Here is a 19647-nt window from a genome sequence, read left to right as displayed (position 1 = left end):
AAAAAAGCTCAACATTAAAACGGCTTAATCATCGAGCATTTGATAAAAATGGGAATATTACCGAAGTATAAAAAACGAGAAATTAACATTTGAATGAATTTAAAAAAGTTTTTAGCTGGGATTAAATCAATAAAATAAAATTAAGACAATATTGGAAATGATTAGAAGCAAGGATATGAAGAAGATTTTATCTTGAGAAAAACTATGTACGTACAACATTGGACAAATTTAAACTGATGACGCGTGCATCAAGAGCAGTAAAAAGAATAATATAAAATATGGACGATACAAAAATAATGTACTCATCTAACAACAGATCATTACGACACATTTGGAAAATCAAATTATCAATATAGTTTTATTATTCCATCCCAATGCTTTATTTATTGCGAATGTACTAGAATAAAATATAATTTGAATTTTTTTTAATTACTCTAATATGTATGTCATTACTATACTATGTAGAAGTCTTTAATCCTCTTCAAGATTGCTTTTGTACAAACTTTCATTTCGCCTTTTGAACGTTTTCTTGGTTGGTGTTTCACACTCTGATGTATCTTTTAAGTCAGTACTTTCAGTTTCGTTAAGCGAAGAATCCATTGAAAATTCACCATCAGCAGAATCTTCATACTTTTGAATGGGCTCTGGTAATGATAGAGGTGTATTCGGTTGAGGTACTGAAACTGGCTCGGCAGGTTGCTGTGGCGAAAGAGGAATGTTTGAAGAAGCGACGATTGTGTCATCGTCTAGTTTTATTTCTGAAGATTCGCATGTAGACGGGGCGGATTTCGATGGTGATTTAAGCGATAATCCTTTTTGAAGCATGATTAAGCTCACAGGATCGTCGAGTTGTAGACTATCACATAACTTTGAATTTTGAGGATTCAATACGGGCATTGTTTGCATTCCGTATTTTGCTTCTGAATCTAAAGGTTCCGCAGTTGTTCCAAAATTTATCGGGATTGAAAGATCTCCTCCAATTTGTAGTAAAGTCTGCTGTTTCTCTTCATCAGTCGGTGTGAAATTCCATCTGTAGTTAATTAAAATAAATATTTATCATATTGAACCTGATATAATAACAATATCGACATGGAAATAATTTGCTAACCGTTCTTGAGAGTCTTTTCCAGGCATATGACAAATATTATAACGAACACTTAACAAGTGATTGGTAAGACGTAAAATAGTTAACCATTCTAAATCATATGTTAACTCCATAGGTAAACTCTCATCGTGGGGAATATCCAAAACCTAAAATGAAACAAATGTGTATCAAATAAGATATTAATACAGAATATAATATACACATTTAAAGAATATCAATTAAATTGCAAGCAAATTTAAAATATAAATACCTGTAAAAATTTTCTGTGCGGTAAACACTTATCAAGAGCGAGGAAGCGAGTATAAGAATCACTATCTTTATTTGGTACTAAAGCGGGAAAGCTACAATGTAAATGAGCAGCGAACCAATATTTCGGTTCCAGACTTTCTAATAATTTTTTTAGAGGAGGTGAACCAAGCTTACCGCTTAAAATGTCACTTCTGTAATCATCACATTATAATAAATTTACATATATACATATGTATATTAGATAAATAAAAGAATTGGACAAATATAATTACTCGAAAAATGGTTTCTTTTTAAGTAGCATTCGTAGATTACCATGCTTTGTAATATCAGCTGGCCAATCATGTGATAAAAATATATCCAAATCTCCACTAAGTTGTTGTAATCTAAACATCTAAAAGAAGTTTAAAATCAGAAATATACTTAATATGTGTAAACATTTTGTCATTTTGCACAATTACAAAAAAAAAAACCTCTAAATTTCGGTAATGATAGACGCTTCGCTTAGTGTCTTCTGAATACGGTGGGGTTTCAAAATGTCCTTTTAAAAAATCATGACCTTTGTAGATTCCAGATACACCTGCACAAGTTTATTATATAGTAGAATATAAAACAAATGATTGCTAGTCAAAAATGTATGTGTTAGTATTGATACCTCCAATTCGGATGCCACCGATTGTTACGACACCGGCGTTGCCCAAATAATATATATTGGGAGCCACCCATCCACCGTAGGGTAATTCTTGTAAAAAATTAGACGCTTCATGATTGCCACCAACAAAAATCGTCAGAATTGGCGCCTTTTTTTGTCCACTGTAATACCTGTATCGGATCAAAGAATACAAAAAATGATTGGAGGGGCAAACGGTCGAAACGTGCAATATGAATGGTTGAGTGAGTTACATGTGGAAGTCTCCGAGTGTATGAAACTTGCGAGGAGTGGCGAGACTTTCGAGATCGCCTCGATTGCGGGTGGCCTGAAAGTCTCCGCAGCAGATGAGAAGTTGAGGAATCGCCTGATGAGGAGGTGGAGCCTCCAGTAGCGTTCGATACACCGCCGACAGCTCCCCGTGCATGCAACCCTCCACGGCTATCAACATCTTATTTTTTAATACTTTTGACTAACCTAACCTAATAATCGTCCCTCTTCGAAACTGTCAAAACAATAACACACCATAGCACATCGCATTTCGACCATAAAATAAAAATTACTGCTTTATGTATTTTTTATTTTCTATTACAGCATAATATCAGTATTTAAATAAACACGTCTGTAATTTGTGCTTTTGTTTTGAAACTAAGTTACTCAGAATTAATATGAAATTTTTATTGATTTTATTTAAAAAAAAAAAACTCATTCAGTTAACATTTTCCTATTTTGTTAGTCAATATTCAGGTGTATATCTAACATAAATTCATGTACAGAGGTAATGGAAATATCATGCAAAAATTAATGGCTTCATAGATATTTTATTTTAATTTAAATTGCAACGACTTGTGTTTCCCCCATTAACAATAAAATAAAAATATTACATAAAATATAATATACAAAGGATATCATTACAATCAATATCTTCTTCTAATTGAAAAATACAGAAAGTATTTTCATTCCGAGCGCATTGTTCAATGAGTTTAGTAGGCAGCTTAATTTTTTAATGTGTATGTATATACATACACATTATGTAATGTGCCCCTGTATTTAAAAATTTTGATATCTGATTAATGAGTTGTATATAATGCATGCAAACGTATTTTTAAAACTTGGAAATCAATATGCACTCTTTCTATGTAAATAAAATACTTTATAGGTTTTATTTAATAGATAAATCTGATATACATATGCAATGTTGATACTACAAAAAATGAATATACATCATGATGGTTCATAAATAAAACTAGCTTCAATGTTGATTAAAATTTAATATTTATTAAGAGTATTGAAACAGATAGCTTTATATATTTACAATAAAAAATAAATATCACAATAATGAGGAGAAACTGCAGTATTTTGTCATAAAAACATTAATATAATATTATTAAAAACCGTTAATTTAATTTTTTTAAGTATGAAGCTTCTGGTGAATTTTAATTTTAGTACCTTAAATTCTGTACGTTTCCGACAGTTCGAATTGGGTAGTCATAGCATTTTACTTCATATAAAAGACATCAATTGAGAAACGTCATACTTTTTTTTGAGTATTTACAAGCACATTTTACAAAAATACAAAGACATTTAAGCGATAGGAATGTTGCAAAAATATGCACAGCATTAAAGACAATAATTTTTTCACTATTCTAAATCTGACGATTTGTCATCTTTCTCAGGATGATTATAAGGCGGCGACCAAAAGAAAGGTCGCCAAAAATAAGATCTTTCAGTATCGTTTGACTCGGCGACAGCGTCATTTTGTATCAAATGCAAACTTTCCAGTAGTCTGCTTAAATCCTGCAAATAGATATTAAAAAAAAAGTGTAAATCAAAGAGATAAATATGAAATAAGTTATAAAATAATATATCAACACATACTTCGGTATTATTCATAGAAGTGTCTGTATCGACTGAATTATCTTCACTTACAGATTTTTGAGCATTTTTAGCATTCGAAGGTTTCGATTTGTCATCAGTACCTAGAAATAATTGAATTAAACATCAGATCACACAGATATCACTCGTAAGACTTAGGACAAGCATACTGTCAGGTGTTTACCACTATCAGACGAAGTTTCTAGATTTAGTGGGGCCGTATCCCGAATTCGTGTTGGATATATCCATCCATTTTCACTGAAAACACTCGAACAGAGAATATCGCTAAAGCTTCTCATCTGATCTGGTGGCGATAATGTGTTGATGTTAAATTTTGCCAAATCCTTTTGGTTATGTTTATTTTCAGTCATTTTATATTTTAATCGTGAAGAATTAGAACTGGCTTCAATATCGTGTGAAATTGTTGCGCGTGCATCATTTTCTCCTAATTATATAAAATATTTAAGTTGGTGAATCAAATTCATAGAGAAAAAAAATCATTCAAAACCAGAGACATTTTTCCATTTATAGATTTGTAAATAGCAAAATGATGTACGTATTACACTTACGTTCACAATCATTATGTGAAGAAGACGTTCCCATAGATAAACCCGAAATTACTTGTTCAGTGTCAAGCAAATGGTCCGGTAAATCAAGGTTATCTTGCTCGACGTCTAAATTTTCATCACTGCTCACAGATAAATTCACCAATTCTGGAGATGACGCAGAACAATGTGATTTTTTAAGTCCTTGATTTTGATTGATTCTATCACTAGCCTCGTTACCTATGTACATATATTTAAAAAAAAATGCATATAAACAATTCATAATTGAAATCATGTATGTAAACGATGAAGATATTAATAAACATACTTAAGCCGCTTCTTTTGCTAGGTTTAGATTCCTTTTTATGAATTTTGAATCCTTGAATTCCACGTTGACTTGGTGTAAAGATAGTATTCAAACTTACAGGCAAAGGATTTACTAATTCATAGCAAGTAGGCATTGTTTGAGATGACCTGCAATAATCAATGCTTAGATTGTGGATTGAATGACAAAACAAATTACATATATGTTAGTTAAAATTAATGAATAATACCTGGACGAAGACGAACCGTTGCATCTATTACTAGTAGATTCCAATGAACGTTGATTATTTCTATCACTCGAAACGCCATACGATGGAATATTGAACGAGTAAGCGGATACATTTTCATTCTTACTCGACGAAACGTCTTCAGTAAATATAGCATTACTATCGGGAATTTCATCGTTAGAAAGAATTTCTTGGACATTACTTCTATGCCAAAGTGAGGAGTTATCCGGTGAGACATAATTCGTATCCCTTCTTAGAGTATGTTTATTGGAATGTCCTTCAGATGAATTCGACTTGCTCGATGAATATTTTGGACTAGACGTGTGATTCCTCGCCATTTCGTGATTCAGTCGCTGAAAAAACATAAAAAATCAAACAAATAACAACAAAATAAATAAAAAAGTTATAGAAAAGAAAAATTGCGTACTTCGATCAGATTGTTCATTTGCGTCATGTGTTGAGTCTGCAATGTAAGCAGTTGATTGATGTACCATTGCTGATCGCGACACTTTTGGAAAAATGTTGGCGGTCTCACTTGAAACCTTGTAAAATAATTCAGCATATATAAAACGAAACAAATCAAACTTCAATAAAATATGTGTATGGTGCAAAGTCCACTGAAACATTTAATGTTCGAAAAGTAGTTTTTAGGTGTGATAAGTTTCTTTAGTTCGAACGTGGTTTGAATTTTCTTCCCTTATTAAAGCAAATTACGAAGTAAAGCTTTTAAACTGAACGAATAGCGAACAAGCCCTGTACGCGGCACCTTTTTCGCGAATTTGGCAATTGAGTTTTCGACCTTAAATACAGATTTTAATATTTTCTCAAAGTAACCAGATATGTTAATTAAAACATAAAGTATGATTTTAAGCAATAAAATACATAATATATCTCGTAGTTTTGGCTTAATTGTCAACTAATCATTCTTCATACAGTTGAGACGTATCGTCGCCATTGTTCAACATACGTGACGTCACATAAACGAGGTTTCAGTATGGTTCCACAAAAAACTAATTTTAACTGGTATATATTCATTTTAAGCAAATTGAATAGATGGCATTCAACTCTCAGTAATATATTCAACCAATTTTGAACCTTAAAACAGTTGAAATAGGCGCATATAAGGCTCAAAATCCCGTGCAGAGTTCAGAAATTCTATGGAAGACAGCCGCGCTAAAGACTTGTCGCGCAAAGCTTCCATAGAAGACGATTCCATAGAATCTAAACTTTGACTATAAGCGTAAAGCTACACAATGCCCTCATAAACGATATAATTACATACTACATACATACACATCATAGAGAACTGGTAGAGCTATTGCATATCAGTAGATAAGTCATGGGTTCAAGTCCCGGCCAAATAAGCTGCTGGCGAGGTCTTGTGGTTAATAAAAAACACAGATCGACCGTCTCCTGTTAGATTTTTCCGATTAATTGTAGTGATGTATCTAATAAATCGATATCCTTCCCTACAGTTTCTCGCAAATTCGAGTTATCAGCATCTCGAATTTGTTGAATCTTATAAATCCTACCTACATAATGTATTTCTCGCAAATTTGCTGTGTATCAAAATAATTTGTTGATTGTCCATATTGTATTCTGTGTATGTAGTACTTGTGTAATAATTCCTGTCATGGCACATATGATGTATGTATGTAAAAATAAAAATATAATACGTATCAGTTAACCGTACACCATACTTGGTTGGGATACAACGCAACTTACTTTAAAACCAAAGTATCCGTGTCAACATTCAAATATCCTTCACTAGCCAATAAATCAAGACGGAAGAATCTATTGTAACCCCAGCACTCTCCCATTTCGAAATCTGATGCAAACTCTCTGACGATGTTTTTGCTGGAATCTCGTGAGCCTTGGTGAATCATCTCAACGCGGTACTCATATTTGGACGTTTCTGGCAGACCTGCACTCAGCTCTAAAAACACGGACAGATAATTCCCCCTAACTACGCCGTTTCCGTCTGGATAAACTTTGAGTCTCCAACACAGGCCGCTGACATTCAAAGGTGCAGAGTACACCGGATCGGCTTTGTGTTGCAGCTGAGAGAACCCGGTAATGGTGAACGTGCTGCTATCATAACCAGGCACGATTTCGCTGTGAAAATCAGCCGGCACCGGCGCCGAGACGAAACTGGCCATCGGTTTCATTCTCACTTTATGTATCATCTTTGAAAGCTCACCACTCTTCGATATGAGTTCAGATCTAGTGCAAGTGTGCAGCTGATGCTCGATTTCTTGCAGCAGATGTTCCAGTATCTCGATCTCCTGGGTTAAAGTGTTTCTCTGACCCAGAAGCGTCAGGAGTTTAACTTTCAACGATGAATCGAGTCTGGCTATCATCAATTCCACGGCATATCTGATCTCGCGCACTCGCTCATCTTTAGCGGTCCTCACAGACTCCACATTTCGTTCTACGTCTTGAACGAGACTGATGATTTCCATGAAGCGATGGCGCAGCTGTGCAACATCGTCTCTGATCTGAGTGACATGCTGCTCGTAGACTTCCTCCAGGGGTTTGAAAGTGTGGCCAGAGTGTGTGCCACCCCAAAGAGCGCACTGATGACATATGCAACACCGACACGTCCAGCAATATACGCTAAGCTTCTCATGGTGACTTGGACATCTGTCTCTGTCCATATCTTTCTGGCCCATGTTTCCATTCTGCTGCATTGTCTCTATCTGCTGAGTGACTTCTTCGACCCAGCGGCAGTTGACGAGTTCGTGTAAATGGAGTGAGGCTCGACAATGAGGACATTGAGATCTCTGCTCGGTAAGCCATCGACGAACACAAGCATAGCAACAAAGTTTTGAACAATGTGGACATAGATGTGCATCCACCAACTTTTCCATACATATGAAACATCGGAAAACTTCGGCTAGCGTCTGGAAAATAGATAAAAGCTTTATTTAAGATAGCGAGATATGTTTTGTTTTCTTATTTTCAAAGAATAGAATAATTTTAGATGTAAACTGGTGAAATAAGACTAGATATCAAAAGTATAATAACAGTTACTGAATCATTGTCAAACATGTTTTTTTATGTAATCTTTATTTGAAACTTTCATAGTAAGCGAGTAAAAGCTTTCCTGAATTTTTTTATTTATTTAACATACCTACGTGGGAGAGGAAGCATAGCTGATAGACAAAATATTGGACAATTAATATATATATATATATATATATATATATATATATATATATATATATTGTAAAATATTTTATTTAAATTCATATAATTGTTTGGTAGAAAAACAATGAAGTTTTATCAGAATTTATAGTGTATAATACTGATAAAACTTGATATATATATATATATATATATATATATATATATATATATATATATCAGTGGCGTGCGGTGACTTTTCAAACAAGGGATGCTGTCTCTTGTTTGAAAAAAAAAACCGACCAATTTATTTTTTTAAATTTTATTTTATTCTTCGTTCCTTTTTACAAAATTCATCGATAACCGCATCATAGAATTTTTTATTGTTTTTTAAATTTGACATTATTTTCTTTTCGATTGCAATTTTAGTAAGACCAGAGCGTCTTTCTTCACTTTGACTACTTCTGGTGAACGTTTTAATTCTTTTCATAGTCGAAAATGATCGTTCAGCCGATGCGCTCGTGGAAGGTATCGTACAAATTAATTGTATTAAACTAAATACTTGTTCCAAAACTTCTATTAGATCATCTTTCACAATTAATTCCTTTACGTCATTTATAGATTTCAAATGAAAATCTTGCGTTGAGTACATGTAAATTAATTCGCTTTTTAATTTCATCAAATCAAATTATTTTCCATAAGTTAGGTGGAGTGATTTAAATAGGATATCTGGAAAATTATTTTCATATTCTTTAAATTTTTTGACGTTAAAAAAAATTAAAAGAAATTTTAAATTTTCGATATCTCGAAATCGATTGGTTGTATTTACTGAAAGAGTTTCTAAAATTTCAGAATAGTGAAGTTTATACGTTGTTTTCACATCTTCTTCACATTCAGCATATTTTCTTTTTCTATTAAAATTTTTAGTTATTACTTTGTTCCACAATGAATCAAAATCGTCTTTTTTGTTATCTAAATATTTTACAAATTTTTTAATTTCACTTACGCAATACGATATGTCAAAGGTTTTTTTTTGTAAAATTTCAAATAAAAAATCTGCCGAATTAAATATTGCAGAAAATAAATGCAAATTGAAATTGAATTCAAACTCTTTTAAATAACGATGAAGGACTTCAGCATTTATGACAGCATCAGTATCCCATTCGTCTTCATCATTAATTATTTGATTAAATATTTCCATTAATTCTGTTTGATATTCTAATACCATATTTAAAATTTTGCTATTGTAGTTCCATCGTGTAGGGGCAGCAGTGGGAAATCGTTTTTTTATTTGACAATCGAGAAGGGAAATTCTTCTTGAAGACTTACAAAAAAAAGTTGAAAATGACAACATACGGCTGAAAAAACGTTTGCATCCGGATATATGTTTAACAGATTGCGACAAAACTAAATTCAATCTCTGAGCGTAACAATGGACAAATAAATAATTAGGACAAATATCTCGAATTTTTCGTTGCACTCCATTATGCTCCCCGGACATTACAGCCGCTCTATCATACGTTTGTGCAATTAATTTGTCCAAACAACCAAATTCTTCCAAGGTCTCACGTATGTGCTGAAAAAGAGAATTAGCTGTTCTATTGGGACTAACATCGACAAATCCAACTAATCTCTCCTGAATTTTATTGTTTTCATCTACATATCTAAAAATAGTAGATAGCTGAGCTTTGCGACTGATATCTGTAGATTCGTCCACAATTATGGAAACAAATTTTGATGCACGTATTTCAGTTTTAATCTCATCTAGCAAGACTTTTGATATTGCGGATACCAAGTCATTTTGTATATGGTTCGATAATCCAGTAAACACCGTAGAGTTATCTAAATGAGTTTTCAATTTTATGTCTGATTCACTCAACAGATACAGCAATTCAATATAATTCCCTCTATTTTACGATTCCTGGTGTTCAAAATGTCCTCGTAAAGGTTGTTCTTGTTTTGCTAAAAAACAGATCGCGCTTATTAATTTCGACAAAATGTATCTATTTGCAGTAACTTCTTTGTTGTGCATTTCAATATTTGCTTTAAATTGAGCACTTAAAAAATTTTCTATACGAGGTCCCTTTCCAAATTTTTTAAATTGAGCAGCAGAACATATGTGAGCTTGAGAACATTCATGTCTCTTGCGCGATTTACTTAAATTGTTTAGGTCAGAAAATCCAAATTTACTCCAGACATTCACTTCTTGAGAAAATAAAATACATGGCCAACAGAATAATTTCGTTAAGTGAACACATCCACAAATCCATGAAATTTTTTCGTATGTTTCTGTGTTAAAATACCTTTTAAATGTTTTTGTTTTAGACTGAATATTTAATATTGGTGTGGGTTTGGGGCTCTTAACAATAATCTCCTTTTCATTAAATGGGAGAGAAGCAAATCTTCTTTTCAGCACATTTTCAATTAAACAATTGCAATTATTATTGATCTCGACGACAAGTTATTTTCGATATCCATATTAAAGGCAATAATGAAAACTCGTAAGTAGTGGAACAGTAAACTAAAAATAAAGTAAGACGAAACTAATTTAAATGAAAACTTAATTCAAAAGTAAAAAATAACCAACTTACAGTATAAATGATTAACTTCGTCTAAAGAAATGAATCGGCTAGCTTTTTGATAAATAACTTGGGGCGTAGCGTGCGGAAATATCGATCAACGGCGGCTTCCAAGTGAAACTCAATAGATAAGCAAACAGAGAAACCGAATCCACTGTAGAGGTTAAACAAGTGTCAACGCGTCCGCGCGAATAAGACAGCCTCATAGTGCGCATGCGCAAATGGGATCGGTATCGACTCCGAATCCATGACGCGGGCGCACTTCAGTCAGCGTCTACTCGCCAGCGTCACTCGCCTGTGGCCGGCCGGCCGCCTATGCGAATCGTTAATAAAAATTATCAAAAGATCCTATATAATGCATCATGTAACAAAAAACACGTGATATGTGAAATATATATATATACTCATAAACTACATCATAATCACGTACATCACTAAGAATACATCGAAGCGAAATTCAAATATTTATTAAAAATACTCTTGGCTTTTTAAAGTTATAGGGGATGCGCCGCATCCACCGCATCCATGGACCGCACGCCACTGATATATATATATATATATATATATAAATGTAATTTTCGAAAAATCATACAACATAATTAACTCATTACTAGAGACCCGTACTTTGGGCACTTTGCTATTAATGCTAAAATTCGGAATAGATGCTAAATTCGTATAATATGCGAATAGATGCTAAAATAACAAACAAAAGTGAAATTTGCATAAAATTTATAAAATTAATAGACAATTTAGAAGGGTCTTCCTATCCCTTTGCCCATTTATTATGTGAAGAAATTGAGGGGATAAAACAGAGCTTGCAGTTAACCATAGACGGTGTTTTTCCTGTCGAAAAATGAGACAAATCTATTCCTCCGAACATTGAGTAAACTATTCAATCCATCTGTGGCAGGTTCAAAATCTAATATTAATGTTAAAGAACCATTTTTGTTTTTTAGAAACCTGCCATTGTTTAATGTATTAACAGAGGCTCAATGTTTGGAAGGATATCAGCACTTTTTAGACAATTAATAAAGAATACAAAAAGTGAATCCACGCCGGATATATTGCTATTATTGATGGCAACAAAAATTAAATATGAAGAGTTTGGTTTCTAAAATCTATTTGGTGTCCCGTCATTAGTGTGGATGCTGAAAGGTATTTTAGTATATACAATATAATTGTTATCGATCGTCGAACGAATCTCAAAAAAGAATCTGTAGAAATATGCTCCATATTAAGTTTTAATCAATTTTAATTGGTATTATATTTTTTGTCTTTGTATTTTTATATTCATGTTTTTTTTATTGTAATTTTAATTTCAAAATATTTTTGAATTTTTCTATTATTTTTTAATGGTCGTGTTGTCTTTAAATTGTATATATGTATATAAATTTATATTAAAATTCATCGAAATATTATATTATTAAAAATTAAACTCTTCATAAAAATAGATGCTAAATTGAACATTTTTAATGCCCTAAAACGCTAAAATGCAAAATGAAAATGTTAAAATTGACAAAAATAGATACCCAAAATACGGGTCTCTACTCATTACAGACCGCCAGAAGTTTCCAAACATTCTCTATGACAGTTTGCGCATTTTTCGAAAAATAGCGGTAAAAATAATAGGTTAATCAAAACCCTAATAAAATTTATTAATATATTTTCACGAAATGAACGATATCTGCCTTATAGAACATTGTGTTAATCATTTGAATGAAAAATTCAATTTGAGAAATACAGAAAAAATCAGTCAATTTTAATATCTGGGGATTTGAAATCTTTTTTGAATATTATCGATCAATTCAGTCAAGTCAGGCTTAAACCATTCAAATATATTAAAAAAAATATATATTTATCGATATTTTGAATAAAGATATGCCGGTATGATATGAATGAATAGAAGCCAGAAACTAAACTTTAAAATAATATTTTTTTATGAAGTTTGGAGGATTTAAAAATACACATGCTATGTTGACGGTTTTTGAATGAAATTTTATTAATAACAAAGCATATATGTGTTGACGACCCATAGTGAGTTACAAGCAAGATCATAGGGTTATAATGTCTCATGCCACCATTACCTTCTTTATATATCATTATATATAAAGAAAGTAATATGTAAATTCTTAATATTCTGCTTCGCAAACCTGGCTACTGAGAAAATCGAAACTTCAATTATATTATCAAACATATCAAAGACAATTTTGCACTATTAAAAGCGTCTGATATACATACATATTTATCAAAGTTAAAAACCAATATTATTTAATGTGTTGTCGACTATTAGAACATTTGTAAATTAACATCACATTAACAGGCATTAACGGCATTTGCGAAATCAAATTATCACACATTCCAACAATTTAACTATCTATAATTATATACATATGAATGCAACGAAATACACAAGTAATTAGACTTATAATAAATGCAACAAACATTGTATATTATTATTATCAAATATTTATAATATACATAAGGCAGTATGATAATATTCTAATTGATGTATCGTGTCTGTACTTTTTGTCCCACATAAAAGACGTTGTCTATTCAATCTGATACGAAAAAACTTGATTTATATGACTAATTTATTAATTGGGAGACTTTTCCTTTGTAATCAACACCTAGCGTACATTTTCCAGTTTAATCAAATGGTAAGATCTTTTCAGAAATGGTCAAATTAGACATACATCGTTGTCAAACTTTTTACTAAGAAAAGTTGGGTAGTTAATTTATTAAATAATGGATTTTGTTGGAAAGGAAAAGGTTGACGACCCCAAAAGGACACCTTTGTTAGAGCATAGGAAATAGAATTATGAAATGAATAACAAACGTTATCGTGTTGATAATGGACAAATTCCACGTGAGAAACCGGAAAATCCGGTCATCCTGTCGTAACGGGACTCGAGTTCGTCACTCGTCTATGTGAGTATACTCACACAAGTATATATTCATTGTGTAGCGATTTAAGTTCTACGATAATTGAAATGTAATGGTTATGATTTTACAAATGCCTGCGCGAAATTGCACAGAGAGCGCAAAACTGAACGTCGGTTTGTTTGACAATGGGAATTGCCAAACGCCATTGCAAAGACGAAAGGCGAAGCAATGAACGCGAAGATTAACACGAAGGTGAAAGGTGAAGGGTGAAGGGTGAAGGGTGAAGTGTGAAGAGTGACGAGTGAAGGTTGAGGAGTAGAGGAGCACCTCAACGATCCTCTCGTCGGAATCAGCCATCGTTGGGTAGAAAAGGACGAGGTGGCACAAAAACCCACATCCGTGTCTCCGCACGGCTCGACTACAACATAACTACACCTATACTATATAAATATATATATGACATATATCGAGTGCTGCCATGTTTCAATTCTGTTTCTTTTTCTTTGGAATTATTTAATGTTTTGCACTCGCTAATATGAATCTACGGTAATTGGACTATTCATCACATTGGGGTGGTCACAAAGACAATTTTTACCATGAAAATCGTGAATACACAATATTTGGCACTCAAGTTCTCGTTACTATGATAGTTATCGTTAGTATGATGTACTTTTCGGCTGCCAGATGTTCCGTTATAGAGATTTTAGTGATTTTGTGACGAGTAATTTGTGACCAGTAATCACCGAACCGAATCTACATACTTTTGCATTTTCGTATATCAATTCCTTTTCAAAACCACTATGGGGGATGAACGAATGAGAAGACTGGCATGTTAATGCACGTGTTTATTATATGACAGCTAAAGGCAGAGTGAGTAGCGGCTCTCCGAACCCAGCCGAGTTGGTCCCCACTCGCAGGAAGGCAACCAAACTCGACTATGTCGTATAAGCGAACCGCCACACCACCTATTGAATTTGGTAAGCAGATTATTTCGCACATTGCATCTCGCACATTGCATCTCGCACACGACAATCGTTGCCACGAAAATAGCGAATACGGAATATCTGGCAGTCGAGTTCTTGTTAATATAATAGTGTTGCGAAGGGATGCGGTGCATCCGCTCTAAAATCGTCAGACAAATTGAACGACAGATTAACGGACGGCTGCTTTAAATGCGATTATTGTCTTCTCGAATGATAGATTGCACATCAGATGACGGGTAACCTTTCGATGTGCACAGATGCAATTATTAAAATGGTAATTATTAAAATTGAGTTGGATCTTTCAGGCGAGTTTAATAAGGCAAGATTCGATAAGTTACGAATGTGATGTGCAATCTATCATTCGAGAAAACGAGAATTAAGTTTAAAGCTGCCGTTCTGTTAATCTGGCGATTTTAGACCGGATGCACCAAACCCGTTGCGTAGAGGTGGGTGGAGGATCCAAGTAAAAAGCCAATGTCGTGTCACAGCATTTATTGGTGATTAAGGAGATATACCTACGCACTGGCAGTGCTCCGTCCAGAATGTCTTGATATCGCCTAAGTACCGCCTTATAACGGATAGGTCGCTCAGGGCATCTTCGACGTCCGGTTACTTCCCTATTGTTTAGGCATGTACCCGGATATGTATTCCCACGACACTCATTCCCACGCTATCGGTCACTTCTGAGAAGGGACCAATAGTGGCCAATTCGGTGGCCATTGTTTAGCCTACTTGCACTTAGTCTGGAGATAATCCTTGAAAACAATTATAACGGTCGCACAGTCTCTGGGATGCTACTCGGCCTAATACGATTACACTTACGTAACATTAGTATTGATAGTTCACATAGACATCTCTCGATTGACGGAATCTTCGGGTGCCAGATGTTCCGTGATTGAGAGTTTAAAGACGATTTAGAGATGTATGTGTAAGATCGTTTTGTGCGGAATTATCACTGAACCATTGAATTTCAGCAACAGCTGAAGCGTTTCGCTTTTTTTTAAGGTATAATAAAAAATAAATCATAAGAATTAAATTCATTGTGTAACGCGACGTTTTCCCATCGTCCCATAGGGCAACACTCGCCCTTTATGTCGAGTGGCCACCCAGGGAAAAGCTATATAGGCGCACGCGCAGGTGGCGCGCGGCCTCTCTCACCCGCGATCGCCCGTCGAAGAAAGATCTCTCCTGTGCACATCTCCAGGGGGAGACGGGGCCCAAAGATCAACCATCAGTGCTGAAGAACCGCTTTGAGGTCGAGTGTAGCATCACTCCCTCCCCTGAGTTCCAGCATAACGTCCCCTGCATTCCTCACGCCGTTTCCGGAGAAACCTCAGCCGTGAGAGGACCGACCAGAGGACCGCAGAGCCTCCTCTCTCCATCTCCAGCCACCGACCGGGACGGACCTCCCTCCAGCATCTCCGCCGAGCGTCTTCAGAGACGCCCAGAGATCGCCATCTTGTGTCCACACGAGGCAGTACGGAGTTTGTCTCCTGCCTCCCCCCTCCCGCTGCTGTGACCAGACCGCAGAGAGCCAGCTTCCGGAGGAGCTGTTATCAACGCACACGACTTGCAGTCAGGAACCTCCCCGACTATATACATTTATATAACTATCCCAAGGTTAGTCCACGTTTCCTACATAACACGACTCTTGGAAGAATAACGACGTATCACGCCCTCTGCATAAAGACGCGCGAAATACCGTTCATTACAATTGTGTAGTTATATTAAATAACTACAACGAAATGTAGACCTTTTTAATATTTTTAAATCAAGAGGTATATTGAGAGTCGCTATATAATTCGATATTCATATTTGTCGTTCACCAATTATGCAAATATATTATCATTCAAATGTATGCATCTTTATAAAAATAATATACAAAAAATTTTAAAATGTATTTTTTTATATCCTTAATAAATACAAATATTGTATAATATATTTACATTTCAGAAGTTATTTATTTTTATTTTTCAGAAACATTTGGCAACTTTAATATCTTAAAGTCGGTTTGGAGATTATTCCGAGCAAAGCGATTGCGCACATATCCCTTGATCACGGAATACCTGGCAATCGAAAATTACATCCATCGAGAGTTTTCCACGCCAACCAGCATACTAATGAGAACTCGAGTGTTAGATAATCTGTATTCGCGATTTTCGTGTGTACGATCGCAAAGTGCGAATTAATCCGTTTACCTTTGAAGTCAAAATTCATCAGTAATTGATATATAAATTATAATGTTTTTGATGAATTGGTTAATTAATTTGTTAACAAAAAATCTTGCAGTGCTGTTTAAAGTATTACAAAAATATTGTTTTTTACAATTTTACCGCAGGTTTAACAGAGCCACTCAAATGGATGCAAAAACTGAATTTTTCATTTTTAAAATTCGTACATATATAATAAACAAAGGAGGCAAATCGCCGCGTTTGGGCCAAACAGTGTTGAAGTTCGATCGTACCGTTTTCAGGTTATCTGTCACTCGTGTTTGTGAATGTATCTTTTGTAGTATTTTGACGTTTGAAAAATGGGTAGCGTATCGCGTTTGTTGCGAATTGCGAGATTGTCTTCCTGCAGCCGCGCCTGCTCTGGTTCGGCTCGAAAAGAATCTCCGCTGAAAGGACTTATAGATGATGCCGCTTCATATAAAGACGCACATATAAAAACTCCATGGGCGACTCAGCCATACACTTACATACCGCAGAAATCCTCCCCAGACTACACTTTAGAACCTAATGATTCTTGCATCATACTTTTTCCTGGCCAGGGTACTCAATTCCTTGGCATGGGAGAGCATCTTTTTAAATATCCAGATGTTAAAGAGCTGTACGATTGTGCGAGCGAAATTATCGAGTAAATAGTTACCGATGTCATATAAGCGTTGTGATAATTAACAAAATTAATCTAATAAGTACATATTAAAATTTCAGTTTTGATCTGAAAAAAATTAAGACTAAAGCGGAACTAGATAAATATTGTCAAATATTAATAGTCGTAACTAGCTTGGCTGCTGTGGAAAATTTGCGTGACCAACGGCCGTCCGCTTTACCTTCGTGTGTAGCAACTGCTGGATTTTCACTGGGTGAAATAACAGCCCTCATATTTTCCGGAGCGATCTCACTCGAAGAAGGTAACCTTTTTGTCCCTTACATTTATTTGTATAATTTTTATTTTTCGTGATTTTCTTATTAAATTTATGTTTTAGGTTTAAGAGTAGTAAATATTCGCGCTTTGGCAATGGAAGCGGCCAGTAAAGACAATCCTGGTGGTATGCTCACCGTACTGTATGGTCCAGATGCGAAATTATCCGATTTGTGCAAAGACGCAATAGAGTACTGTATAAAAAATAAAGTTGAATATCCTGTCTGTAGCATTGCCAATTATCTTTACCCCGAATGTAAAGTAATATCTGCATCTACATTGGTTTGTTCAATTGTATTATTTGATGTACATCAGTTTCACCTCACAAAGGCGTATTTTAAAAATTATATTGAGTCGATTTTAAATGTATTGGAAACAAATACGTGTACATTGGAACCGCATTAGTGACCAAATAATTGTATATATCTTCTATGTATGTATATCGAGTACGTTTATGGAAACTTCTTTCGAGGAATAAAAATAACCCTCTTACTAGTGCAAATCGTGATATAAAATACGCCTTCATGAGATTTAATAGGTATACATACTTATATTTTAATTATTATTGTGACAATTTAAAATATTAATAAATTAATTATTTCGTAGGCTTTAAAATTTGTAGAAGAGAATGGAAAGAAATATGGAATTCGTCGTACGACGCGTTTGAACGTAGCCGGTCCTTTTCATTCTGTAGCAATGACAAATGCGGTTGAACCGGTGCGAGCTGCTTTAAAATACTGCCGTTTGAATAAACCAACAATACCTGTATATTCTGCCGTTGATAATAAATGTTATACTGATCAAGCAAGCATAATGCGCACTCTGCCCAAACAAGTATGTTCAATTAAATGTAATTTATACATATGTATTGTATTATAATAATTATGAAAAAAAAATCATTGAGTTATTATTTTTTTTGTAAATTTACAGATTGTGAGGCCTGTTAAATGGGAACAATTAATGCAAAGTTTGTATCTTCGACCGAAAGGATCCAATTTTCCCCGAACTTTTGAAATTGGACCCGGCAGGACGTTGCGTTCGATTTTACGGAAAATAAATGGACCCGCTTGGGATAATTCGTTTTCCATATTTGAATAATTTTTATTGTGTATTGTAATTCGTATGTATATTAGGAAATAAACTTTTAATATTACCTTTCTCTTGTTTTATTTTGTTAAAGCCCTACTTTGCAACAACAGCTTAACTTCAAGATAAAGATCTGTTTGCAGATCTGAGATGCAGCGTTTTTATCTCCGTTTTTACTCATGTTTAGGTGAAATTGAGAAGACCGATAAATGTATTTCACAAAAGAGTACATTTTATCAGTTGCATGTACATAAGTTTCCGGTTCATTAATCGGCCAGCTGTACGAGCTGACTGGCTGATTGGAGAGGAGCTGGAGACCAGGTCACGAGATGCGAGGCGCTGGGCTGTGGCGACTGGTGAGGTGCCTACTTCTCTGGAGATGGCTTCTGGTTGTTTTCCACAAACAGAGATTTACCACTACACTGGCCTCGACTGCACGCGGGAACGAAAATGAGAACGAGACATATCGTAGTCTCGCGCCCCCGGAAACCTGAGTGGGAGTTGGTAGGTAACATCAACTTAATTATTTAGGGTCTACCTCAGGGCACCGAAAGTCAAAAGATCGAAAAAGCAAATATCGGAAGGCAAAGATCGAAAATCGAAAGATCAAAAATAAAAGGGTGCATGGTGGCGTGCGGTAAAACTCTCTCCCCTCTCTCTCTAATTTGCGCGAGCAGGATACAAGAGGAACAGGTTTTTCCTCCCGTATCCTGCGCGCGCACATTAAACAAGGCTAAATGACAAAAAAGAGAGATAATTTCACCGCATGCCACTGATATATATATTATATATACATAGTACCGTTTACCATGCACCCTTTTTTTTTTGATCTTTCGATTATCGATCTTTGACTTCCGATATTTGCTATTTCGACC

General features: G+C 34.6%; 4 protein-coding genes and 1 long non-coding RNA gene across 5 annotated transcripts in view; 3 read left to right on the top strand and 2 right to left on the bottom strand.

Annotated features, from left to right (window-relative positions):
- Window positions 1-19647, bottom strand: part of LOC143921171 (uncharacterized) — an 895047-nt gene that overhangs the window by 764322 nt on the left and 111078 nt on the right. The gene's annotated exons all lie outside the window — the stretch shown is intronic.
- LOC143921164 (uncharacterized) overlaps window positions 1-19647 on the top strand; it is a 754379-nt gene that overhangs the window by 624772 nt on the left and 109960 nt on the right. The window lies entirely within an intron of this gene.
- On the bottom strand, window positions 472-14005 carry ldbr (lariat debranching enzyme). The gene is made up of 17 exons (XM_077444553.1): window positions 13887-14005; window positions 6697-7874; window positions 5399-5513; window positions 4975-5324; window positions 4749-4894; window positions 4445-4660; window positions 4060-4320; window positions 3879-3979; window positions 3643-3797; window positions 2526-2565; window positions 2255-2451; window positions 2007-2173; window positions 1825-1931; window positions 1627-1745; window positions 1356-1545; window positions 1109-1251; window positions 472-1030 (listed from the first exon to the last, which is right to left on the bottom strand). The coding sequence occupies exons 1-17, from the start codon at window positions 13914-13916 to the stop codon at window positions 472-474; spliced, it is 4074 nt and encodes a 1357-aa protein (XP_077300679.1). The 5' UTR covers window positions 13917-14005.
- Window positions 14397-19647, top strand: part of LOC143921168 (uncharacterized) — a 420653-nt gene continuing 415402 nt past the window's right edge. Inside the window, exon 1 of the mRNA XM_077444338.1 lies at window positions 14397-14458. The gene's annotated coding sequence lies outside the window, so the exon portion shown is untranslated. The remainder of the gene's footprint in view (window positions 14459-19647) is intronic.
- Window positions 16968-18845, top strand: beg (malonyl-CoA-acyl carrier protein transacylase beg). Its single transcript, XM_077444316.1, has 5 exons — window positions 16968-17398; window positions 17476-17675; window positions 17751-17968; window positions 18293-18520; window positions 18617-18845. The coding sequence occupies exons 1-5, from the start codon at window positions 17073-17075 to the stop codon at window positions 18782-18784; spliced, it is 1140 nt and encodes a 379-aa protein (XP_077300442.1). The 5' UTR covers window positions 16968-17072; the 3' UTR covers window positions 18785-18845.

The sequence above is a fragment of the Arctopsyche grandis genome, chromosome 13, assembly GCF_051622035.1.
Source record: "Arctopsyche grandis isolate Sample6627 chromosome 13, ASM5162203v2, whole genome shotgun sequence".
NCBI lineage: Eukaryota > Metazoa > Arthropoda > Insecta > Trichoptera > Hydropsychidae > Arctopsyche > Arctopsyche grandis.
Note: the sequence above shows the minus strand (reverse complement) of the source record. Positions and strands in the feature narration are given on the sequence as shown.